Below are 25,298 nucleotides of genomic sequence, written 5' to 3'. Positions count from 1 at the left end.
GTCTATTGATCCATCCTGAAAGTATAGTGATTAACTTGAAATCTTATATTATATCATTATGTAAAACGTTTAGAAATTTCAAAAAGATGATTATTTTGTATGCTAAATATGTCTGAATATTTTTTTCAATTTGATTGTTTTGTTAAAAAAAATGACCTTTGTATATTCAATATTCTTATGCTTGAATTTCTATATTAAAATTCACCATAAATATTTATGAAATTTCGATTGATTTATATATACAATGTTCGAAGCTTTAAATTGTGTGCTTTTTAAAACTAATTATTTTACGATGACAATTATAAGTTAAAAATTTCAATTAAAAAAATTATTGAAAAAAATGGTTTGAAAATTTTAATTTATGAAAGATTTTCTAAAATTTTTACTTAATTAGTTCAGTCTTTTTTATCTGTGCTTTTCAGTTATAGTTCAATGAATGAAATATAGTATTTGTTTATGATACGCTTTATAAAGAAGGTTATAAATTCCGATATCTTTCTTCAGCTAGGATGGAAGGCAAACAAGGGTAACGAAATTAACATTAGCTCTATACTTGCTCTAACAATCATAAATAAATCGTGGAAAAATCTAGATTACTTGGATCATGTCAGCAAATAAGAGATATACAATTATTTTTAGAGAAATGCTATTTTAAATTTGAAAAAAAAAATTTTTTTTTTCATTCATGAGCTTGTCAATTCAAAAAGTGCTGCTTCTTTATATTTATGATATTTTTGAGACAAAGTTATCAAATATTATTAAAGAGAAAACCTTTTTATAAATGTCACGGTGGTCCTATTAAACATTTAGTGTGCTCTTACATAAATCGGGGAAAAGAGTACTTTCCATGATTTTTGAGCTATATGAATAACAACTTCATATTTTATGAGTGAATGCTCACTTAACGCCCTCGTTTCTTGAAAGTGCAGTATTGCCAGGGGCCGATAACCGTTCACCCCCAGATAGCGTTGTAAAATCCCCAAAAATTTTTTAAAAACCCCAAAATTTTTAACTTAATGTATAAGTATTAAACAGTAGTACAAAAGTTAAATAATGCATAGAAACGTTGCTTTAATACTTTTTAATATTTTATTATCAACAAATTAATATGTGCTGATAATTTAAAAAAAAGGATGAACAATTGTACTATTAATTTACCTTTAAACTGCTTTTCGTGTTCCCAATCTTTCTTATACTTTTATACGTACTTCTTTTTTTCTTTATCCTTTGGCATTATTTTTAAACAACGCACATTAAGAATTTTAAGTAATTTGAATTCAAATTCCCCAAACGTACAGGTTGATTGAGCTAAGTATTATCTTACTACATTCAGCAAAGGGGTTAAGTTCTAAAATTAAATCTTAATCTTTTTGTTTTGGTTTAACATATTGATTTTCATATTACCATCTCACACATTCAGTTATAAAATTTGATATTAGAACATAATCAAAATGAAACTAGTAAAATTCACAAATAACCCTAAAACAAACCCCTAAAAATAAATTCCCCTAAATTACCCACTGAAGATAAAAAAAAAATTAAAAAAAAAATCCCCCTTAATTTAGGGGAGAAACCCCTAATCTGGCAACACTGTGAAAGAGAGTCGTCAACAACTGATTTCAAACAAATTCCAGTCAAATAGCACTTTAAGAATTTTACAAATGTTGTTTTTGAACACAACACTTTTAAGTTTTCATCATCTCCTTAAAGTATGTATTTATGCAATTCACGGGAAAAAACATGATCATTTTATTAATTAAATTTATACAAATGTTGCAGATTGAATATAAGTTAAACGATTACTTTAAATAATTCTGAAGTATGATATTTTTCATATATAAAGACGAGCAAAGTTTTAGACCTTACTGAATATCTTCAGCTATTCTATTTCATCATGTTAAGTTACAAGGAAAGTGGATATTTTTTAATTTTTATTGATATTATTAGTTTAAAAAATATCATGACTGAACCTTAAAATAGTTTTAATTTAGAGTGTAAATTATTACTTATTTATTAATTATTATTTATTTATTATTATTAATTATTATTATTATTTATTAATTATTTTTTGTTTTATTGTTATAAAATTTTTTTCAGGTACTCTTCGATATGTCTCGTTTAATTTCAAATGCATTTGATTAACTGAATACCTTAATTTGAGCAGCGATGGCTGTGGGGATAGAACATTCGCTTTCCAATGAGGTGAACCGGGTTCGAATCCCGGCAATGGCTGGGATGCGAATTCCGTATCCAGCTTGCACCAAACACAGTGCTTACGTAAAATATCCTCAGTGGTAGATGGATTATGGGGTAGAGTCCCTTTGCCGTCATGCTAAGCGTGGGAGGTTCTCGTGATCTTCCTCTTCATGTAACGCAAATGCGGGTCAGTTCCCTCAAAAAAGACCTCCACGAAGGCGAAATTTCTCCCAATACTTGATCAAGGAGTTCCCTTGTCTTTGGGGTTGGGTTCAAAATCACAAGGCTACTGAGTTGAACATTATTAGTCGTAAATCTAAAATCAGGACGGCTGTTCAATGACGGTGATAAAATAAAATACCTTAATTTTAATATTTTAATGATTGGACAAACGTAATCAAAGCGTTTTATCCATGAAATTTCGAGTGTCAAAATAAAAATCTAATGCTTTGGTACGATGTATTTTTATACTGTTACCATAAACACTAACTATAAATAACGTTTTTAGAAGAAAATTTATTTTTAAAAATAGAAATTTGTTTGTAAAGATTTTTTTTAACTACCAGCAATAAATATCCTTACTTTAAGTTATAACTTTAAAACTTATCACTATTTTTGTCAAAAACTTTGCGCACGAAATTAAAATTACCAATATTCTGTTAAAATTTTAAAATGATAGAATAAAAATTGCACCTTATTGTTTGCAGCGTCTTGTGTCCCCTTAAAAAAAGTATAAAATTTTTGAAACTTTTTAAACTAACAAATTATATTTTAATAACTTTTCTAATAAGCCTTTATAATTTACATGAAAAAAATTAAATTAAAACATTCTAGACCTCAGTTTTCTTTAAAAATTAACAAAATTCAAATATCCAAATATTAATTATTTTTTATTTTCTTAAATTATTTTCTGAAAAATGAACTTTGCTATAGTTTTATGTCAGGCGCCTTATTTCTCCGCAACCACCAAATAAGAGATCAAGTTTAAATGTATACTTTATTTTACTCTTTTTCTCTATTCTATTAAAGTGTGTATGATTATTTATAGAAATAAATGTGCCTATAAAAATGAATAGCTTTCAGCATACATTCTTTTATTAATACTGGGCAAAATGCTGCCACTATAAATGTCTTCAAAACGTTTAGAAACAATGTGCTATTTAAACTGCAAATTGCTATTATAATATTATTTTAGTTTTCTCTGCAACCACCAAATAAGAGATCAAGTTTAAATGTATACTTTATTTTACTCTTTTTCTCTATTCTATTAAAGTGTGTATGATTATTTATAGAAATAAATATGCCTATAAAAATGAATAGCTTTCAGCTTAAATTCTTATATTAATACTGGGAAATATGCTGCCACTATAAATGTCTTCAAAACGCTTAGAAACATTGTGCTATTTTAGCTGTGAATTGCTATTATTTTAGTTTTCTCTGCAACCACTAAATAAGAGATCAAATTTAAATGTATATTTTATTTTACTCTTTTTCCCTGTTCTATTCAAGTGTGTAAGATTGTTTATAGAAATAAATATGCCTATAAAAATGAATAGCTCTCAGTATACATTCTTATATTAATACTGGGAAATATGCTGCCACTATAAATGTCTTCAAAACGTTTAGAAACATAGTGCTATTTCAGCTGCAAATTGCTATTATTTTAGTAGCATCTTTTCAAATGTACCTGATTTCAAAAGATAAACTTCAGTATTATTAATACGTACACACATTATCTTTTAACAATTCAAGTATTATCTTCTTTTTGTTTGAAGTAACGCATTGATAAGATAATTACAGACAGTTTTGTCGATAATTTGGTTTTTTGCATTTGTTTCCTCCCTATCATTCAAATGCATCATTCGTTTGAAGTCCATTATTAGAAGCTGCATCTAATCTTGACGGTTTTGTATCTCAATAGACTTGACAAGATGAATGAAAAGTTTTCCAAACGATATGAAGGTGAATGGAAAATATCAACACCTGCTCATCCCTCTGTATTCCAGAACATTGTTACCCCAACTTTTTCGCCTCTGCCTGATGATAGTATAAAATTTCATTTTGAAGCTTTTTATCAACAAGTCAGCAGTTCTTCTTTGGGGGAATCTATTTTATCTTTGTTCAAATTGAAACTAGTAAAATTTAGTAATACTCCTATATCTCCATCGTTAGAAGTAACTGTTAATGTAATAGTTAATTACACCAATGGATGTTCTTTCAGAGAATATTATAATCGTTCTTTTTCATACGCTGATGTGCTGACTTTCGAGGATGTAATTCGGGCCACCCGCACAAAATGTCGGACATCAGATCTTCGGTACATGCCAACTGTTACTCCTCATGGCGAAAACATGAAAAGCGAAGCTTTGGTTATAAAATGTGTTATGCATTTTTATGATTATCTTCAATCGCCACATTTTGTCTTCGGTGCCAAAGTGTAGACACTTGAAGTGTAGACACTTCAGACCAACATCTTGATTTTTTTAAAAACTTACAATCGATGTACGATCCCAGTATGTTTAGCGATTTTGTTTTCAAAGTGGGCGATCAATCCTTCCCAGCTCACAAAATAATCCTCTCTGCTCATTCTCCAGTGTTCAAGAATATGATGACCCACGAGTTCGAAGAATCCAAGACCAACAGCGTCACTATTACGGACGCCACGCCTGAAATATTTGATTTATTCCTGAGGTATTTGTATTCAGGTGAGATTGAAGTCAAGTGTTGGGATTCATTAAAAGCGCTTTACTACTTGTCCGATAAATATGACATTGGAATTCTGAAGACTAAATGCGCAGAAACGGCAATTTCTATTTTATCTGTAGATTCTGCATGTGATATACTTCAAGCTGCTTATACCTATTCAGATTCGCACTTAATTTCAACCGCTAAACAATTTGCTGTTCAACACTTGAAGGAAATTGTTTTGAGAGAAGATTGGAAGGAACTTGTTACAACTCATCCGTTGATTGGGTATGAAGTAACCTTAGATTTTATTTCAAAATAAACTTTATATTTAAAATATTATTTTATTAAAGTTATTATTTCATGTATTTTATTATTTTATATTTTCGAGAAGTGATTACTAAATTGAAAAGTATCTTTAAACATAACTGTTCTATAATTGTAAATCAAATTTTAATGTTTTTAAAGTTTTAATTGTTTAAATTTATAATATAGCATAAAATTGTGTTGTTGTTGTTAATTTACGTCGCACTAGAGCTGCACAATGGGCTATTGGTGACGGTCTGGGAAACATCCCGGAGGATGATCCGAAGACATGCCATCACAATTTTGATCCTCTGCGGAGGGGATGGCACCCCCGCTTCGGTAGCTCGACGACCTGCGCGCGAAGTGGAGCACTTTACGGTAGCACAGTTTAACGAGGACCAATACAGCACACCTTTGGTCCCTGCGCAGGCTGATACAAGTGGTCACCCACCCGCACACTGACCGCAGCCAGTGATGCTTGACTTCGGTGATCTGCTGGGAACCGTGTCTTAACGATCAGTACTAAAATTGTGTTGACTGAATGAAAATAATTTTCGGTTTTACAGCACGTAAAGAGTTTTACTAGTGTTTTCTTTTTAAATATTTCAATCCAATTTTTTCTCTTCAAAACATGCGCCTGTATTATGACTTTTTTCTTCAATCTATTCAGAGAACCTATACAAAAACTCTCCTTCATTTTATTATTATTTAATCAATGTTATTTTGAAAGTTGGTTGGTTTAAACCAATTTGATTTGAATCATGCTTTTAGCTAAATTCAGTGGCACTACAGCCCATAGAGGGCAAAGGCCTACTGTGCCCATCTCAGTTTTCTTGACCTTGGGCTCTGGGGTGCAGGAGCAGATGTTCCGGTTAGGTGGTCAGCCGAACGCGGAACCCGCAGTGTTTAGTTCCCAAGAATGCTTGGTACTCACTTATCGACCCACTGAAGGGATGAAAGGCTGAGTCAATCATGCCCAGCCCGAGGATCGAACCCAGGACCTGTGACACGGGAGAGCGAAGCGCTACCTCTAAGCCACCGGGAGTAGAATCGTGCTTTATAACAAAGTTTTTTGTTTTTTTAAAAATTAAAAAAAAAAACTAGTTTGGTTTTCTTAAGAAAAAAAATATTTTAAACAACTTAAGTTTCAATTGTTTACATAAATAGTCATCGAATCATATCAGCTAATAAGAAAAATTTTGTTTTTCAAGAAACGCTATAAGTTTGAAAAAACTTTTTTTTTTCATTCATGCGCTCATCAATTCAAAAAGTGCTGCTTCTTTACACAATTATGATATTTTTAAGAAAAGGTTATCAAATGTATTATAAAATTTTAAAAAGAAAACCTTCGTTTTTATAAATTTCATGATGGTCCTATTAAGCAATTAATGTGTGCTTACATAAATCAGTAAAAAGAGTACTTCCCATGATTTTCGAGATATAGGAATAAGCTTTCCTGAAATTTCATAGTATTCATAGTCTGTGAATGGTTTCTCATTAGCGCCCTCGTTTCTTGAAAGAGAGTCGTCGACAACTGATTTTAAATAAAATATTCAGTTAAATAGCACTTCAAGAATTTTATTAATGTCGTTATTGAACACAATACTTCAAATTTTTCATCATCTCCTTAAAGTATGTATTAATGCAATTCGGGTACAAAAACATGATCATTTTATTAATTAAATTTTTACAAATGTTGCAGATTGAATACAGTTAAACGATGATTTTAAATAATTCTGAAGTATGATATTTTTCATGTACTGACAAAAAAATGGTTAGACATTGCTGAAAATCTTCAGCTATTCTTTTTTATCATGTTATCATGTTTTGTTGAAAGCAAAGTTGATATTTTGATACAGAGCGAAGGTGATGACACAGAGTGAAAGTCCCAAAAATTGTAAGTGCGCCAAAACATCGATAAAGCGCGCCTAAGGGTGAGCTTGGCGAAGTTCCCTCTTTCATTGGTGGTTGCATTATTTTAGGAATTAGTAGAGCTGCCGCCTTGGAGTAGAAAAGTTGAAAAGTACGCATAACGCTCCGGTGAGTGATCTTTGTTTCTCCGCCACTTGTTTAGTCTTAATTTATATCAATTGTAATCAAGAATTATCAATCATTAAAATTTCAATTAACGTTAACTATGTGTTATCAATCTTTAATTTATATGATACGTATTAGTGATGTATCAATTTTTATTGATATCATTAATTATTAGTTTAAAAAAATATCATGTCATGATTGTACCTTAAAATAACTTAAATACTTTTAATTTATAGGTTAAATTATTATTAAACCTTTTGTTTAAAATAAAGAGCAACAAAAAAAAGGGATTAAACCGGAAAAACCCCATCTTTTCAAACTCAGGTTACTTTTAAATGCAATTTTTTAACTCAAATAAAACACAGAGTGTGGGTAAGGTTATCTTACGCGGAAAAGATTTAAGGTACTACTAGTTTACTTCCTCTATTCATCCCAGTTCCTATATTATTGTTTTTATTTTAATAAAATGCATGACTAAAAATTAGAATTATTTTAGAGCTACTCTACTACTATTATTAAAAAATATTTAACTGGTTGAAAAGAAATTGCAAGAATAGGAAAAGAAGAAAATGTTACTTTTTTGCCTGTCTAATAATTACGCGCTTATTATTTTTATTTTTTTTTTAACATTTTCTCAATTGCAGCTTCTTTTTTTTTTTAATAACTTGCATTAAAAGCCTTGTTTTTAAGAGGGACACCAGAGTTCCAGAATGAGAAAAATCTTTAAAAAATATATTCTTTGGCTTTTAAGATATTAAAAGAATTCACATTTTAATGAACCGTGTTGCAATCGGAGTTTTCCTTAACGAGTTATAAAATTATGAATTTATAAAGGTCCATACATCAATATATAGGCTGACACAGTTGCTTTTTCTCGTTTTAATTTTTTTTCAGCATTCTCAAAACTTAAGAAAGTTCTTTGCGCACTAATTTTTGTTTTATTGTTATAAAAAAAAATTTCAGATACTCTTTGATGCGTCTTGTTTAATTTAAAATACATTTGTTTAACTTAATACCTTAATTTTATGTATTAATAAGCGTTTTTATCGAAGAAATTTCTAGTGACAAAATAAAAATTTTATGCTTTGGTACGATATATTTATTTTTATACGGTTACCATAACCACTTAAATTTATTTAAATAACTGTAAACAACATTCTGTTAAATTTGACATTAACATTCTGTTAAAATTTTGAAATTATCGAATAAAAATTGCACTTTTTTGTTCGCAATGTCTTGCGTCCCCTTAAAAGAAAGTACGTAATTTTTAAAACTTTTTAAACTAACTAACAAATTATATTTTTAATAACTTTTCAAATAAGCCTTTATAATTTACATAAAAAACATTAAATTGAACAGTTCTTGGCCTCAGTTTTCTTTAAAAATTAACAAAATTTAAATATCTAAATATTAATTATTTTTTATTTTCTTAAATTAATTTCTCAAAAGTGAACTTTGATATAGTTTAATGCCAGGCGCCTTATTTCTTTGCAACCACCAAATAAGAGGTCAAATTTAAATATATACGTTATTTTAAATTAAATTGCTTTGAAAAGAACACTCTTTCTTTCAAAACATATGTTCTTACATTTTTTCTCAATTTTTTCAAGAAAAGTTACTCTTTTTCTGTATTTTATTCAAGTGTGTATGATTATTTATAGAAATAAATATTCCTATAAAAATGAATAGCTTCCAATATGCATTCTATTATTAATACTGGGGAAAATGCTGCCACTAAAAATGTTTTCAAAACGTTTAGAAACATACTGCTATTTCAGCGGCAAATTGCTATGATTTTAGTAGCATCCTTACAAATGCACCCGATTTCAAAAGAACTTAAGTATGATTAATCCTTACACCCATTATCTTCTAACAATTCAAGCCTTATCTTCTTTTATTTGAAGTAACGTATTGATAAGATAATTAGAGACAGTGTTATTGATATTTTTTTTAATTTTTTATAGCATTTGTTTCCTCCCTTCGCATTTCTAATGTATCCTTCATTTCAAATCTATTATTAGTAGCTGCATCTAAACTTCGCTGTTTTGTATCTCAACAGACTTGTCAAGATGAATGAAAAGTTTTCCAAACGATATGAAGGTGAATGGAAAATATCAACACCTGCTCATCCCTCTGTATTTCAGAACATTGTAACCCCAACTTTTTCGCCTCTGCCTGATGATAGTATAAAATTTCATTTTGAAGCTTTTTATCAACAAATCAGCAGTTCTTCTTTGGGGGGATCTATTTTATCTTTGTTCAAATTGAAACTAGTAAAACTTAGTAATGCTCCTATATCTCCATCGTTAGAAGCAACTGTTAATGTAATAGTTAATTACACCAATGGATGTCGTTTCACAGAATATAATAGCAGTTCTTTTTTAAACGTTGATGTACTGACTTTCAATGATGTAATTCGGGTCATTCAGACAATCAATTATCCGAACCTGCCAAAGATTTCTCCTCATGGCGAGAATATGAAAAGCGGTGCTTTGGTTATAAAGTGCATAATGCTTTTTAGTGATTGCCATCAATCGCCACATTTGGTCTTCGGTGCCATAGTGTTGACTTCAGACAAACATCTTGATTTTTTTAAAAACTTACAATCGATGTACGATCTCAGTATGTTTAGCGATTTTGTTTTCAAAGTGGGCGATCAATCCTTCCCAGCTCACAAAATAATCCTCTCTGCTCATTCTCCAGTGTTCAAGAATATGATGACCCACGAGTTCGAAGAATCCAAGACCAACAGCGTGACCATTACGGACGCCTCGCCTGAAATATTTGATTTATTCCTGAGGTATTTGTATTCAGGTGAGATTGAAGTCAAGTGTTGGGATTCATTAAAAGCACTTATCTACTTGTCCCATAAATATGATATTGGAATTTTGAAAACTAAATGCGCAGAAGCGGCAATTTCTATTTTATCTGTAGACTCTGCATGTGATATACTTGAAACTGCTTATACCTATTCCGATTCACACTTAAAAACAACCGCTAAACAATTTGCTGTTCAACACTTGAAGGAAATAGTTTTGAGAGAAGATTGGAAGGAACTTGTGACAAATCATCCGTTGATTGGATATGAAGTAACCTTAGATTTTGTTTCAAAATAAACTTTATATTCAAAATATTATTTTATAAAAGTTATTATTTCATGTATGTTTTAATTTTATATTTTAGAGAAGTGATTACTAAATTGAAAAGTATCTTTACACCTAACTGTTCTATGATTGCAAATCAAATTTTATGTTTTTAAAGTTTTAATTGTTTAAATTTATGAAATAACATAAAAATGTGTTGATTGGACACGTAATTATCTTCAGTTCTATCTGTGTTTTTTTTTTTTTTTTTTATCAAATTACGTAACGGAAATTGAAATGTGTTATTATTTTAGCTTGTTGTAGAGAAATAAATACAAGATTGTAAAGTATATTTAATACGTAACTTCTCCTTGATTGTGAATAAGAGTTGGGTGTTTTAAAATTTATCGTTCTATTTCATAAAATTTTGTTCAATAAATATGAAGTAATTTTTCATTATTTAGAGAATTATTATAGAAACAGAAGTAGAAATGTGTTCAAGTTGAATTTTGATATTTTAAAAACATATTGTAATAGTAAAAATGAACAATAAACTGCAAAGTTGAATAACGTGAAACTGTATAGCATAAATGTGTGAACTTTATTGTTTTCCCCTATACATATAATCTATTAATAGACTATCTGGACATTTTATTTAATTTTATAACCGTCGTTGAACAACTGACCCAATTTTATGGGTTTACGACTACTAATGCTAAACTCCGTAGCCTTGTAATTTTGAAACCAACCCAGAAAACAAGGGAACTCCTGGATGGAGTATTGGGAGAAATTTGCCTTTCTGGAGGACTTTTTGATAGAAATAACCTGCATGTGAAACTCCCACTTTTAGACTGACGGCAAGGGGACACTGACCCATGATCCGTCTACCACTGAGGATATTTCACATCAGCACTGTAGTCGGTGCAAACCGGGTGCAGAATTCGTATCGACTGAGATTCGAACCCGGTTCACCTCATTGGAAGGCGAATGCTCTATCCCCTGAGCCATCGCGGCTCAATAGCTGGAAATTGTACTTAGCTAGTTATGAAAGTGGCACAAATCATTAATAGAACCATAAAAATTTATTAATTACTTTTTAAATAATGTTTACCATGCTCATTGAATTTCTATGTTCAACTAACCCTTTAACAACATACTATTTATGTTATCAATTACTGTTTTTTTTTTAAATTTTTCTTAAAAAGCGAATTCGCTGTTTTATTAATTTTAACATAAAATAAATCCAAGCTACTTTCAAAATAAATTATAACTCGTTTTATAATATTATATTACCTACATAATATAAAACTATATGTATGTAGACTACCGTGCAATTATGGAAGAGACCCTTTCCGTTTTAAATTTTTCAAGAAATACTCAGAGGATTGTCTTATAGTTTTAAAGCTTTCAGGTTTGAGAAACTGATAATTAATTATGTATGAAAACAAGTATTTTTGAAAACCTTATACCAGAAAATATAGCAATAAGCTTGTAATTTGTATCGATTACTTTTAGTGTTACAATAAATTTTGTATACTTAGCTTGAATTTTTTCATGGAGATATGGACATTTTTAGAAACTAATATTTTTGTATTATGTTTTTTTTTCTTTTTTTTGCTGTAATATTCAATAAAATTATACAAAATTTTTAGAGCAATTTTTAATTATTTGCAAAATTGTCGTTAAAAATTGGACGAGATATGAGTATTTAATTTAGTCCTTTCATACTACGCATGCGCGGAAAAATATTTTTAAAAAAATCATAATTTTGAACTGAATTGTATTTGTTAACTTGTGGAAAAAGTTCGATTTAAATATCTTGAAAAAGTTTCTAGCAAATTAAGTAGGTTTTATGTTTTTATCCCCTTAATGATCGGTTAATTTTCAAGTAAACGGTCATAAAAGTGCCTATTTTTTTGGCTTTTGTATTTGTATTACGCATTTCATTAGTGCTGCAAGTAGTTTAAAGTAAACTAACTATTTACAACTACCTTAAAAATATTCTGGTACTGCCATCTGGTGTGTAAAATGAGAAATAAAATGTTTTACGGGCAAATGAAATGAATTAACTTTATTCTTATAAGCGTGTAACTGCTGAATACTCCAGCCCATCAATATCACGGGGGCAAGAAATAGAGGGCGAAACCTCACGCCATCATTTTCACGGAAGCGAGAAGGAAGCGGTTAAAAGAAAGCTCTAAATGATAAGGTTTATTAAATCCGGACGTTTGGCATGATTAATGCACATATTAAGATTAAATGGTAATAGAAATTTAAGAAAACTTTTAAAATGAAAACCTTTTAACTGGAAACCAAGAGGAAGACTGAAAAAAGAGATGCTCGGATGATGTTGGCGCGCATGCGCGTCAGCGCCCCAACCGGCAGAAGATTTTGTAACTTCCATAATGACAGACGGCTCACATGTGTCTAATTAAAAATAAAACTTCTGAAATCGCCTTTAGCGATAACTAAAATAAATAGAAATAAATCATCTCTTTTTAAAAAAGAGTGGTCCGTTCTTATAATTTTTCCTCTTCAAAAAAGAGTATTCCGTCCTAATAATTTTTCCTCTTCAGACGATACTACCAAAAATCTTATCACTGAAAGTGAAAAACTAGAAGTTAAAAGCCAAAAGTAGGAAAGTCTGGAAAGATATTGTTTGGAAGGCCAAGGCTCACAGCGGGCGGCAGTGCGATATAAGTAAATGATAAAGAGTTTTCCACAAATTTCCTTCACAAAATAAAATTTTATAACAAATAATAATACATCAGAATAATCTTCTGCAGACTTATATATGACAGTATAATACTTTTATGAGGGAAGATCCCCCACAATGCCGTCGTCATTTTTAAAAAGAACTTTTTTAATAGTATAAAATAAAATTTGAAGAAAGTCATTTTATCCCCAAAATAAAAATACATTATTCATTCAATCTCCTGTAAAATACTTATGTTTATGAGATTAATTGATTAAATTTAAAGACTAAGACTTCTTATTCATTTTGTAAATATCTTAGAGGAAAATATGAAACATATTGAAATAATATTTGCACTTATTATTTTTTATTTAAAATCTTAGGATTTAGATGGAAGAAACTTTATTTTTAATGAAGAAACTTCTCACGGTGTTTATTTAATTTTACAAAATACATAAAAACAACAGTTTTAACATATTTTAGATTAAATCACTCAATATTTAGAATAGATATTTCTGCTTTCTATCCTGTTTATACACTGGTTATCATAAATTAAGGAAAATTCACAAAAATCGCGATAACTCAAGAAATTACACATGGAATTTTATGAAACTTACCCACAATATACAACACATAGTAAGGTATTAAACAATATAAAAAGAAATTATCAGACATTAATAGTAGTATAGAAATTAGCACATGTATAAAATAAACAAATTGGAAGTATCGGTTTGCAATAGAAAAAGTACCTTTAATATGGAATATGATTGCCTCTAGAAGCAATACAGCACAAACAGCGATGTGTGATGCTTTCAATTATGCGGTCTATCAGTTCAATAGGAAGTGAGAGCCATTGCTCTTGTAAAGCAGTTGCAAGCGTGGCAAGGGTCTGAGGGGGCGGATTGATGGCAGATACACGCCTCCCTAGAGCATCCCAAACGTGCTCGATAGGATTCAAGTCCGGGGATCGAGCTGGCCACTCCATGCGAGTAATTGTTTCCTGTTGAAGATAATCATCAACAATGCGAGCTCTGTGTGGTCTTGCATTATCGTCCTGTAACAGGAAGCAATCACCAATTGCCCCGGCATATGGGCGCACATAAGCATCAAGGATGTTGTCTCGATAAACCTGAGCATTCACGGTTCCCCTTGGAAAGACATGGAGGTATGTGCGCCCTCCTAAGGATATGCCTCCCCAAACACAGACACTGCCTCTTCCGTATGCATCTCTTTCACGGATGTTTGATGGATGATAACGGGTCCCAGGTTCTCTCCATATCAAATAACGTCTACTGTCACTTTCTAGACTAAACCTGGACTCATCCGTAAAGAGAACAGGCCTCCATTGATCTGACGTCCAGTGGACATGTTGTCGGGCCCACTGCAAACGGTCTCTCCTATGGCGTGATGTGAGCGGCACGCAAATGGCTGGTCGTCTCGCATACAGACCACCTTCGTGGAGCCTTCTGCGCACAGTTGACGTTGACACCAACCTTCCGGTGGCTGCAGCAAGAGAGGATCTAAGATGTGTCGGAGTAGCGGTTCTATTCCTGCGTGCACTTAATGTCAAATATCGGTCATCGGCACTGGTCGTAACAGTTGGCCGTCCTTGACTGAACCTCCTAGATGCCGAATCTGTGGTTTGAAATTGCCTCCAAAGTCTATGAACCACAGATGGACTCACATTTAGCCATCTGGCCACTTCTGATTGACTCTGCCCTGCCTCTAGTCTCCCGATGGCTCTCCATCGTAGTTCTTCAGGCAAATGATGCCTAGAGGTCATTATTACGAATTGGCTATCTCAGATTTTCAATGTCGCAATCACAGTAAAATTTGTGTGCCTTCTCTCAAACTTGGACTTTTATGCTCCAGGCAGATGACGTAAGCCGAGTGCAGCGCCACTAATTTGCATATTGCAATTTTACTCAGCTACTCTTAGTGGACAACATATGCAAATTTTGCACGGTTTGGCTTACTTTTGAAAGAGTTATCGCTATTTTTGTGATTTTTCCTTAATTTATGATAACCAGTGTATATCAGTGTTTTATTTCGATAAGCCTAAATGTTGATAACTTATGTTATACCTGTTTTCTTTTTATTATCATTAAGAAAATGTTTTCTTTTTCGCTATCATTTAATCTTTTGAAATATTTTATTTAAAATGTAAGTTGGGTTTTCTATTGACTCCATGCCAGTTATCTTCATGTTTGTAATTATCTCATTCTTTCGATAAAACTTACTGATATCAGGAAACATTATTTTAGTGATTATTTGTTAAGGAATAATCAATTTTTGCATTTATTCTTCCGCAACATTAATTGCTAGTAATCCAATTACATTTTTTGCAATGAGATGTGATCTTAAACTTCGTGAAACATTGACTCAATTCCTTTATATATATATATGTCCGTAAATACTTCATTTATTATGGAGGTCATAGATACCTTGATACTCTTTCAATATTAGAATAATAAATGCAATTAATAGATAATGCACAATTTTAAAAATATATTTTATTTACATTTATTGCGTGCAGGTTATTCTGCAACGATCATACGTAACATATATTTATAGATTCCTAAATACTGTTAAATGAATGAAGTAATTAAAAACATAATTAAAAAAATAACATAATTAAAAAATAACATAATTAAAAAATTTTCAATCTTTAATTAAAACCTTCAAGCTGTCAAATATTAATAATAATTATAATTTTTAACAACTTTTTTAAACACAAATTTTTAATTCTCGAACTTAATACTTTCTTTCATATGAAAATATCAGAAAATTTATTTAAAAAAAACTATATTTTTAAATTGGGCCATTGGCGACAACAGAGGCTAGATGTTTGTACTGAGTTTAAATAAATAATAAGTTATAAAACTCACATTTAAGAATTAGATTAATTTATTATCAACTCATAGGAGTTTTTTTTTAATAAATAAATGTAGTGATTGCTTGATTTATAATTGTAAGTCCTGAGTGTTTAATGTTAAGTTATATTTCTTTTGAAATAATTTTTTAAATATGCAAAGCAAGACAACATTCATTTTTATTTGTATGTGAATCAAAAAATATTAACTTAACTAAAGATAAATGAAAAAATAATAGAGTTAGATAAAAACTTTAAATGTAAAAAACTTTCTAAATAAGATTTAAATAAAACACAATATTTTCGCCTGAGGGAAATGTAAATGCAGTTTTAATTATATTGTTAAACTATTTAAAGTGCCTATAATAAAATTAATAACTGAAAAGTTTATTATTTACTAAATCATAATTATTATTAATCATTTTAATTATTTAATCATAACTACATACATTTATTATTTTATTGATTTATGCATGCATTTTAAATAAATTACTAAGCTAATTAGGTCATTAACTTGATTTATATGTTAATTTATTAATAAAAATTAGTAATTAATATGATTGTTTTGCTACTTTCTGTAAAGTAAAAAGTTTTTTTTTCTCTTACTAATTGAAATTTTATTTTAAAAGAACGTGTCAAGCCCATAGAAAGAAATTATTGCCTTTTTAGAATAATAATGCCCTTTTTTAAAACTTTTTCACCCTGCCCTTTTTCCTACCTAGTATGAGCTCTGATTTACAAATATTATAACTTTATAAATTTCAGCTTTTCGTATTATTGCTAAATAATCTTAACGTCGCAAAATATATAAAGAATTTCATAATAACTGAAGATTAAATACAAATTTCAGAAAAATTGTAAATGGTTAGCGAGCAGAACTATTAAGTTTAATTAATGAATATAGAATTGGAAACAAAGTCTCTGCTAAACAATAAAAAAAATTGAAATCTTTTAAATAAACAAACTTTATTGTAATAATCATTTCATTATTAAGGATTAAAAGTTATGTGAAATTATTAATTTTAATTAGTGGATGAGTATTAAAAGAAGTTCATTACTCGAAATACATTTAATGAAAGTTACGAAACATACAAGTGGTTATGGAGGTAATAATATATAATTCTTTTTACCTTAGTTTTATTACTACCTTTAAAAAAAATCTTATATACACAATTTAATTAACAGATATTAACGACTATGTCGGTGCTGTGACAAAAAATACGCTTTATATTTAATGTAGAAGAATCTAATGGAGACCCGCTTAACTGAAAGTATGAAATGTCGTACCCATATCTAACTTGGTGAATGATAGATAAGTGATACCGAAAACAAAACAAAAACATACGGGCACAGCTGTTTGGCGATTGACGAGAACGCTCCAACTGTTTCCAGCCGCGGTAGAGCTGGTTTTATTTCACAGTGTATGCGATTTTAACCTTGACGCGGCATATTTCTTTCAGCTCTTTCTGTAAGATAACTTTATCACCGAGTGAATCAGCTTTTATAATTATTGTCTTACAAAATTACTCTTCATTTGAGCTTTCGCTATGTGTGCATCAACTTGTTCGTAAAATGTTTCGTTGAAATATTGGTATCAAACATTTTATGCCAATATGGTTAAGAATGAATACGTAGGAGCCTGGACAATATCTACACCTGCTGATCCCATTGAATTCAAGACTATTGTAACGCCAACTTTTGCGCCATTCTCTGGTAAAAATTTAAAATTTCGTTTCGAAGCCTGTTATTACGAAGAAGGCTACTACGAGGATTGCTATGTATTCAAACTGAAACTCGTAAAACTCTCTAATGTTGGAATCTCACCAACATTGGCAGTGTTGATTAGCGTGAACTATTCCGATGGATCTATTTTTAAAGAATATCCATGCAAGGTTTTTACTAGTGAAATGAATTACGTTACTTTTACAACTGTAACTGGAGATATGCTTAGAAATGGACACTATAAAAAAATGTGTAATAAAACTTTAACTATAAAATGTAAAATGAGAATCTTACATCAAGGTCAATCATCACATGCAACAGGTAATGAAAGAAAATCATGCAAATGTGTTGATGTTATAAGAAATCTGAAGTCAATCTACGAGCAAAGTGTGCTCAGTGATTTTGTCTTCAAAGTAGGTAATAAATCCTTCCCTGTTCACAAAATCATCCTTTCTGCGCATTCTCCTGTTTTTATGAAAATGATGACCGACGATTTCATGGAATCCAAGACCAACAGCGTTACCATTACGGATGCAGCACCTGAAGTCTTTGAATTGTTCCTCAGATATTTATATGGTGGAGAGCTTGAAAACAAGTCTTGGGATTCTCTGAAAAAACTTTATTACTTAGTTGATAAATATGATGTTGTATTTTTAAAGGTTGAGTGTACTGATGCAGTAATTTCTCTCCTGTCTGTGGACTTAGTGTGTGAAATACTCAAACTGTCCTACAGTTTCTCTGATTCAGACTTAAAAACTGCTGCGATAAATTTTGCGGTCAATCACATCAAAAAAATTGTTCCGAGAGAAGATTGGAAAGAACTCGTTAAAACTCATCCGATGATTGGGTATGATGTCGCTGTTAATTTTATTCCAAAATAAAAATTTAATAACTTTCTTTTTATACAACTAAATGAAGATTGCGAGAGAAAGTATGATTTTTTTGTGAATACATTAGATTACTGTAATTATTATTATCTTTATCGATGTTTTAAAAACTATAGTTGTGAAATTACAATGAAATTCTTTATTTAGCTTACATTTAAGATCACTTAAGTTTAAAATCTGAAACTTTGCTTTGAATCCCATAAAATTTCTTATTTCGAGAGAAGATTAAATTAAAGTGCTTCCTATGTTATGGGATATGAAGTGGTTATTAATTTTTTTACGAAATGCATCAATCATTTATTTTTATATAATAAGTTCCTGAAATCCGTTTCAGCTCAATGTGTACCTGCAGTTTTCATCCTCACACCTGTGTTTGACACCCCCCCCCCTCCTCCCAATCGTTCAAAAGGAGTGGCTGGTCAGGGCGTAGGGGTTAGTGTAAGATTATGGTCACTTGGTCTACCAATGACCGCCAATGTGGGAATCGCAACTTGGCGGCACATAATCTAAAAATATACCCTTTCTTTCTCAAACGGAATCAGAACTGCGAAATGATGGAGAAAAAAAATTAAGATCAAGATGAGGTATGGAGATAGTCCCTGTAACAAATTCATTACACTTTGGCAAAAAATTCGTTTAATTACTTAAGACAAAAAAGAAAATTGTGTTTCATTACTATTAAATTCTGAATAAGATATAAAATAGATAAAAATTCTATGAAATTCTGTTTAAAAAAAAAATCTAAAGTTTTAAATGCAATTATTAAAATAACAGGTTCTATAGCAGCAAATTAAATTAAAATTTCTGAAAAACAACTTTTGATTATAAAATTAATTCATTTTAATGATGTTTTAAATATTAAATAAATTTTTTTTTTTTGGAGGTGAAATAACATTTTAAAATGAAATTTTTGATACTTCAAAAAATATGAAGCGTAATAAAAAATTGGTGCTTCAAATTAATTATAGATAGAAATAGTCTTTTATTTTTAGCAATTTATGTATTATAAAATGAAGAAGAAAAAAAATAAGAACTGAAAAATGAAAAATTAATTTAGATTTCGTGCTTGTTAAGAAGGGGGATATGAGAACTACACTTTTACCATCATATTGAAACAAAATAAAGTTTAAAATAAAAAATGTTGCTTTTGTAGAAAATAAATTTTTTTTTAATAGATATATTAGATGGTAACTAAAAAGTGCAAATTACTAGTTTGTTTGATCTGCTAGGGAGGTTAAAAACCTTGTACATCATCAACCAAATATATGACATTATAAATGATTATTTATATATTTTTATTATCCGGAATTGTCTTTATGGTCAATCTATTCAATCATACAATTCAACTGTGTAGTTTAAAAAATTTAAATAAGTGTAGAAAAATAGAAACCCCCTGGCGGCAGTAATTAAGTATGCGAAAACTTATATATTTATTAAGTTCTCTTATGACATTGTATTTAGAGTATCTTACACAATTGTGAAATATGTTCAAAGAGGAATTTTTTATTTCTGGAAAGTCATTCTTTGATGGTTATGCGGTATTTTTCAGACAGCTGGACCTGGAATTACCTTTTAATTTTTCTAAAATACTGTTTTTTCTAAAATAATTTATGATTTTATATTTTTGTACTTGAACATACATTCAAGGCATATCCTTAACTGACATATATGTTATGTAGAAAAACCATTTGAATTTTCTTAAACCTTGAAGAATTTTTAAAAAAAATATATTTTTAAAGATACATAATAATGAAAATAACTCATATCTAATGCAAATTTTTTATTCATCTTTCTTCATTTATTTTATTTATTTTTCAATACTAAAATTTTAAGGAACCCTATTTTAAATATTCTTTCATATTAACGGTGAAGCATAATATAAAGAGTTTCTAAAGGCTATCTTCTCAAGAGTTACACATCCAATTATTACATTTGTTTAATTTTCGTGGTGTGGGGATTATCTCTGATTCTGATGCATCATAGTTTTTTTTTTACTACTGAAAAATAAATTTCCTATCCCAAACTTGCAGTTTTAAATGGTACTTTATCACTAAAACAGTGCCAATAAAATAATTTTTTAAATTTTTTTTTTTAATTTTTTTATATTTCTACAAGATTAAAAGAAATTGTATTATTTAACATATCCATTGTAGTTAAAAATAATTTTAAAAATTTAAATTTTAGATTAAAATTTTAAATTTTTATTGGGCCCCAGGAGAGAAAAATGTTATTACAATAATGTTATATAATAGCCCCTTGTAAAAAAAAAAATGGTAAAAAACACTTCATCCTAATTTGAAAAGTAACCTATTTATCGATGTTTAAACTTTGTATCCAATATGAGTGTATTTACTTGCTTACAGTTCTATTTGATCAAGAAAAGAGTTTATTGCTCGTATTTTAATATTTAATTATTTTTTATTCGCCAAGTCAGATTAAATAATCACCAAATATTAATTAATTGTATTAAAACTATACGCAGTTTTAACATTGATACTGTGGAAATAAGTGTCTTACTTAAAAATATATGAGCGATTCTCAAATAAACGCCAATTAGGCGGCCAAAAAAAGAATAATTGCCGCCTAATTGGCGTTTATTTGTAGAATTGCTCATATATACATGATCCGGAGAAATTTTCTTGATAACCGTAAATTTTGACTGTGAGTTGTCCGTGAGAAATAGCCTCATGGCAAGAGATGTTAAATGTAGATAATCTATATGAATTCCGCACCAGGCTCTCACCGATCACTGCGCTGACGTAATATTCAGTGGTAGGAAATCAGGGGTTAGAGTTCTCTTGCAGTCAGACAAACCGTTTGAGGTTTTCGTGGTTTTCTACCCCGTGCAACGCAAATGCGAGTTGGTTTTATCAAAAAGTTTTTTACGAACGCTAGTTTGATCCAGGAGATCCCTTGTTTTGTGTTGCTCTCAAAATTACTAGGCTACTAGGTTGAATATTCGTAGGCGTAAACCCAAAATTGGGTCGGAGGTTCAACGATGGTTATAAAATAAAATAAAATTAGTTATGCTTAAATTAAAGTAAAAGCAAAAACAGTTCTGCTGCATTTAACTTACTCATATTGAGGCAACCACCCTGTTATTTTCACTGCTTCATAAGTTACCCCTAAGAATTTCACTTACCTGGTTCTTCCACTAAACTTTTCAATAGTTACAGTATTCACGTTTCAGATTTGTGAATGATTTCGTAGTATTGTTCAGTGCTGACTGTTTTTTTTTTTTTATTATTCACCTCGTACGAAGAACGGGTATTCAGCATAATTTAAGCGGTGCAATTTTCATAAGTAGTACAATTTTCTTTATTCAGGACAAGGAAATTTTGAGTGATAAATACTTTTTTTTTAAGATATCAAATTTGGATATAATGTATGCACTAAAAAGATCGGGATTTTGAAAATAACAATATTAAAAATTAAATCTTCCTAAAAAAAAAACAATATTTTTTTAAAATAAGAAGTTTTTACAAAATATAAATAATGCTATTTAAGATAAGAATTCCCTTTAAAAAGAATACATATGTTTTCTGAAAACAAGAAATTCCTGCAAAAATGCTTTTTAAATAAAACTAAAATTTATTTTTCGAAAATAGATATTGCTTCTAAAAATAAAATTTAAAGAAAAATGTGCATAAACTTTTTAATTGTCGAAAATATAATTCTGCTATTTCTTCTTGCTGTTTCAAACATCCTTATGATCTTGTAATCTCTTTTTTTTCTTTTTTTTTTCAAATACGGTCCACAGTTCCAAGTGGAAAGGTTTATAACTAAAAAAAATTTAAAATATTGCAAGCGAACCTCTCACATGTGAGGTTGCTTTTTCTCTCTATATTTTTTGTTCTATATCAGTCACGTCAAAGATACGCCCCAGGCCGTATCAATACGGCCCGCGATCGCAATGTGTCACAGAAAGACGAATCATGTTTTTTAGAACTTTTAGACTTCACTCGATTCCTCTACGGAAGTTTTACAATGCGCACACTACATTTATAAGTAATTTCAAGGGCAGGGAGTGATAGACAAACCAGAGAGATAGCAACAAGCGGAATCTTCCATGCGCTTTGAGTCTAGGCTAGAACCTTTCTTATCGATATGAAAGGAGTGCGTCGGCGAAACGTGAGTCAGGGAAGTTACATATTCTTTCATAGAATGGAAAGGTAAACCACTGTGTTTGATTTGCAATCAAACTGTTGCTGTTTGTAAGGAGTTTAATTTGAAGAGACCTTATGATACGAATCATAAATCAAAATTCGATTGTTACACTGAAAAAATAAGAATGGGCGCATTGTCATCTTTAAGATCTAAACTTCAAAGTCAACAATCGATGTTTACTAAAGCTAATAACGAGAGCAAAGATACCCTGAAATCAAGTTTTATTGCATTATTGCATTGCAATCGCCAAGAGATCAAAAACTTGCACTGATGGTGATTTTATTAAAATCTGTTTGTTGAAAGTAGCCAATGTTTCCTTTCCATTTCAAAAGTCAATAATACAAAATATTTCGCTTTCAAGAGACACTGTTGCTTCAAGAATAAATGATTTATCTCAAAATTTGGTTCTTCAACTGAAGGAGAAAATTAAGGAATTTACAAACTTTTCACTGGTTGTTGACGAGAGCACTGATACTGTTGATACAGCTCAACTTGCTGTTTTTATACCAGGTATTAACAGTAACTTTGAAATTACAGAAGAACTTTTAAAGTGCGTTCCATTGACAGGTACTACAACAGCAAATGATATTTATTCTGCAATTGAGCATTTGATAGCAGAATATGAACTCGACTGGAATATACTTAGCAGCACAACTACGGATGGCACTCCTGCCATGGCTGGCAAACATTCGGGCGTTGCAACTAAATTTAAACAGAAAACATCAGGGAATTTTGTGGGATTTCACTGTATAATTCATCAGGAATCATTGGCATCAAAACATTTAAAAATGGACCATGTCATGCAACCTATAATTAAAATAGTAAATTTTATAAGGAGCAGAGGACTGAATCGCCGACAGTTCAGGCAGTTTTTACAAGATTTGGAGGAAAATTTTTCTGATGTCCCTTATTTCACCGAAATTCGTTGGCTCAGTCGAGGAGTAGTTTCAGAAAGATTTTTTGCATTACGTGACAATTTTCAAGCTTTCATGTTAGAAAAAGGCAACCCCATTGATTACGACAATGACTGGTGGATTGATTGTGCCTTTTTGGTAGATATGAATAAACATTTGACTGATCTCAATGTAAAGGTACAGGGTAAAAATGTGATTGTCACTCAAATGTATTCATGTATTCAAGCCTTTGAAACAAAGTTGAGGCTGAGGGAAAATCAGATAAAAAATTAAACTTTGGATCATTTACCTCATTTAAAATCATTTGGCACAGTGAACCAAAAAAAATTGGATCAATATTCTCAGCTTCTGCAAAATCTGATCACGAAATTCAACAATCGTTTTGAAGACTTCCACAAAATGAATGAAATGGAATTCCCAATTTTCAACAGTCCATTCCATTTTGAAGCTTCACAGGCACGACACCATTTCATTTGCAAATGGATTTGGTAGATCTTCAATCGGACAGTATTTTGAAAGAAAAATTTAAAGAGGTTAACGCTCTTACATTTTATACACAATATTTCAAGAGTTTTGATAACTACCCGGAATTACAACAGCATGCAGCACGCATTCTGTGCATGTTTGGTAGCACCTATTTATGTGAGCAGATGTTTTCCGTCATGAAAATAAATAAGAACAAACATCGCACAAGACTTACGAATGAACATCTCCAATCAATTCTTAAAATAATTACAGCAAATATGAAACCGGACATCAATGAGCTTATCAAAAACAAGAGAAGTCAGGTATCTGGATCCTCCAGCTCAAAATAATTACCCTCTTTTAAAACTTTGATAGGATTTTTAACAACCGTATATTGTATACTATGTAATTAAATAAATAAATGTTACAATAATTCAGTACATTTTTTTTTATTTGAATCTGGCCCGCCTACAGATTCTAAATTTAATATATGGCCCTCTGCAAAATTGAGTTTGACACCTCTGTTCTATATTTCATTGGCAATAAACCCTTGGTGATAAATCGCGCCAAGCTAGTTTACCGGCTCTTTGAGTCTAGGATGGGGGCAGACTTCTGGTTCTGTTTTAGAGGGGGTAGAGGTAAAAGTGGTTGCGTTTCACAGCTTAGAGTCCCCCATCCCTCGTTGCAAAGAACATCGTCACGTGATTCCTGGACGACTTTTCCTCCAGTAAACCCTATCCCCAGTCTTTTACTATGGAGGTGGATTGATGAGCTGCGTTTTGAACTATAAAATTTTTAAAAAATGGTAGTATACTGCTGTGGATACGGGTGTGACGAAAAATTCTTTAAAGGGGGACATTTTACATTTCACAAATAAGATTTTTATATTCACTTATAAACATTTATTTGCACTTTTTATGTTAGCACGTCAGGTTATGAAATGAATTTAATTGGTTTTTAACAAGCAAAATAGCTATTATTTTCTTATATTTTTATTTAAATTAATAGATTATAATGTATTTTACATTTATAGGCATTTTCATTACAATTAACTTCCATATTGATATAAATATTCTGATATTTTTACTCCTTTTTTGATGAGCACGCGCATCGGATTTGGCGCATTTTTTTCACGCCAATGTTTACAAACAAATCGCATTTTATTTTCGCTCTGTAACTTATAATGATGAGTTAAAATAATGTTTTTTTAATTATTTCAAGCGAATTTAATTATATATTTTAGTTGTACAGACTTAAAAAGATATGAAA

General features: G+C 30.4%; 3 protein-coding genes across 3 annotated transcripts; all 3 read left to right on the top strand.

Moving 5' to 3' along the window:
• The first annotated feature begins 4,642 nt into the window (after positions 1 to 4,642).
• Positions 4,643 to 10,884, top strand: LOC107442710 (uncharacterized). Its single transcript, XM_087151647.1, has 2 exons — positions 4,643 to 5,169; positions 9,284 to 10,884. Exons 1-2 carry the CDS (start codon positions 4,697 to 4,699, stop codon positions 10,338 to 10,340), a joined length of 1,530 nt encoding a protein of 509 aa, XP_087007773.1. The 5' UTR covers positions 4,643 to 4,696; the 3' UTR covers positions 10,341 to 10,884.
• Positions 10,885 to 17,130: 6,246 nt separating this feature from the next.
• On the top strand, positions 17,131 to 18,627 carry LOC147804002 (speckle-type POZ protein-like). Its single transcript, XM_087151648.1, has one exon. The coding sequence runs from the start codon at positions 17,488 to 17,490 to the stop codon at positions 18,475 to 18,477; it is 990 nt and encodes a 329-aa protein (XP_087007774.1). The 5' UTR covers positions 17,131 to 17,487; the 3' UTR covers positions 18,478 to 18,627.
• A 435-nt stretch (positions 18,628 to 19,062) lies between these two features.
• Positions 19,063 to 23,837, top strand: LOC147804001 (general transcription factor II-I repeat domain-containing protein 2A-like). Its single transcript, XM_087151372.1, has 2 exons — positions 19,063 to 19,067; positions 23,012 to 23,837. Exons 1-2 carry the CDS (start codon positions 19,063 to 19,065, stop codon positions 23,835 to 23,837), a joined length of 831 nt encoding a protein of 276 aa, XP_087007498.1.
• Positions 23,838 to 25,298: the final 1,461 nt, after the last annotated feature.

This window comes from Parasteatoda tepidariorum, chromosome 9, assembly GCF_982258835.1.
Source record: "Parasteatoda tepidariorum strain Cologne lab strain chromosome 9, Ptep-v5.0, whole genome shotgun sequence".
NCBI classification, from domain to species: domain Eukaryota; kingdom Metazoa; phylum Arthropoda; class Arachnida; order Araneae; family Theridiidae; genus Parasteatoda; species Parasteatoda tepidariorum.
Note: the sequence above shows the minus strand (reverse complement) of the source record. Positions and strands in the feature narration are given on the sequence as shown.

What these genes read in the sequence shown, in the direction of transcription:
- LOC107442710 (XM_087151647.1), top strand. Translation starts at nt 4,697, where the DNA reads ATGTACGATCCCAGTATGTTTAGCGATTTTGTTTTCAAAGTGGGCGAT. An exon ending in ACAACTCATCCGTTGATTGG is followed by an intron (nt 5,170 to 9,283) that starts GTATGAAGTAAC and finishes GTATCTCAACAG; the next exon opens with ACTTGTCAAGATGAATGAAA.
- LOC147804002 (XM_087151648.1), top strand. Translation starts at nt 17,488, where the DNA reads ATGGTTAAGAATGAATACGTAGGAGCCTGGACAATATCTACACCTGCT.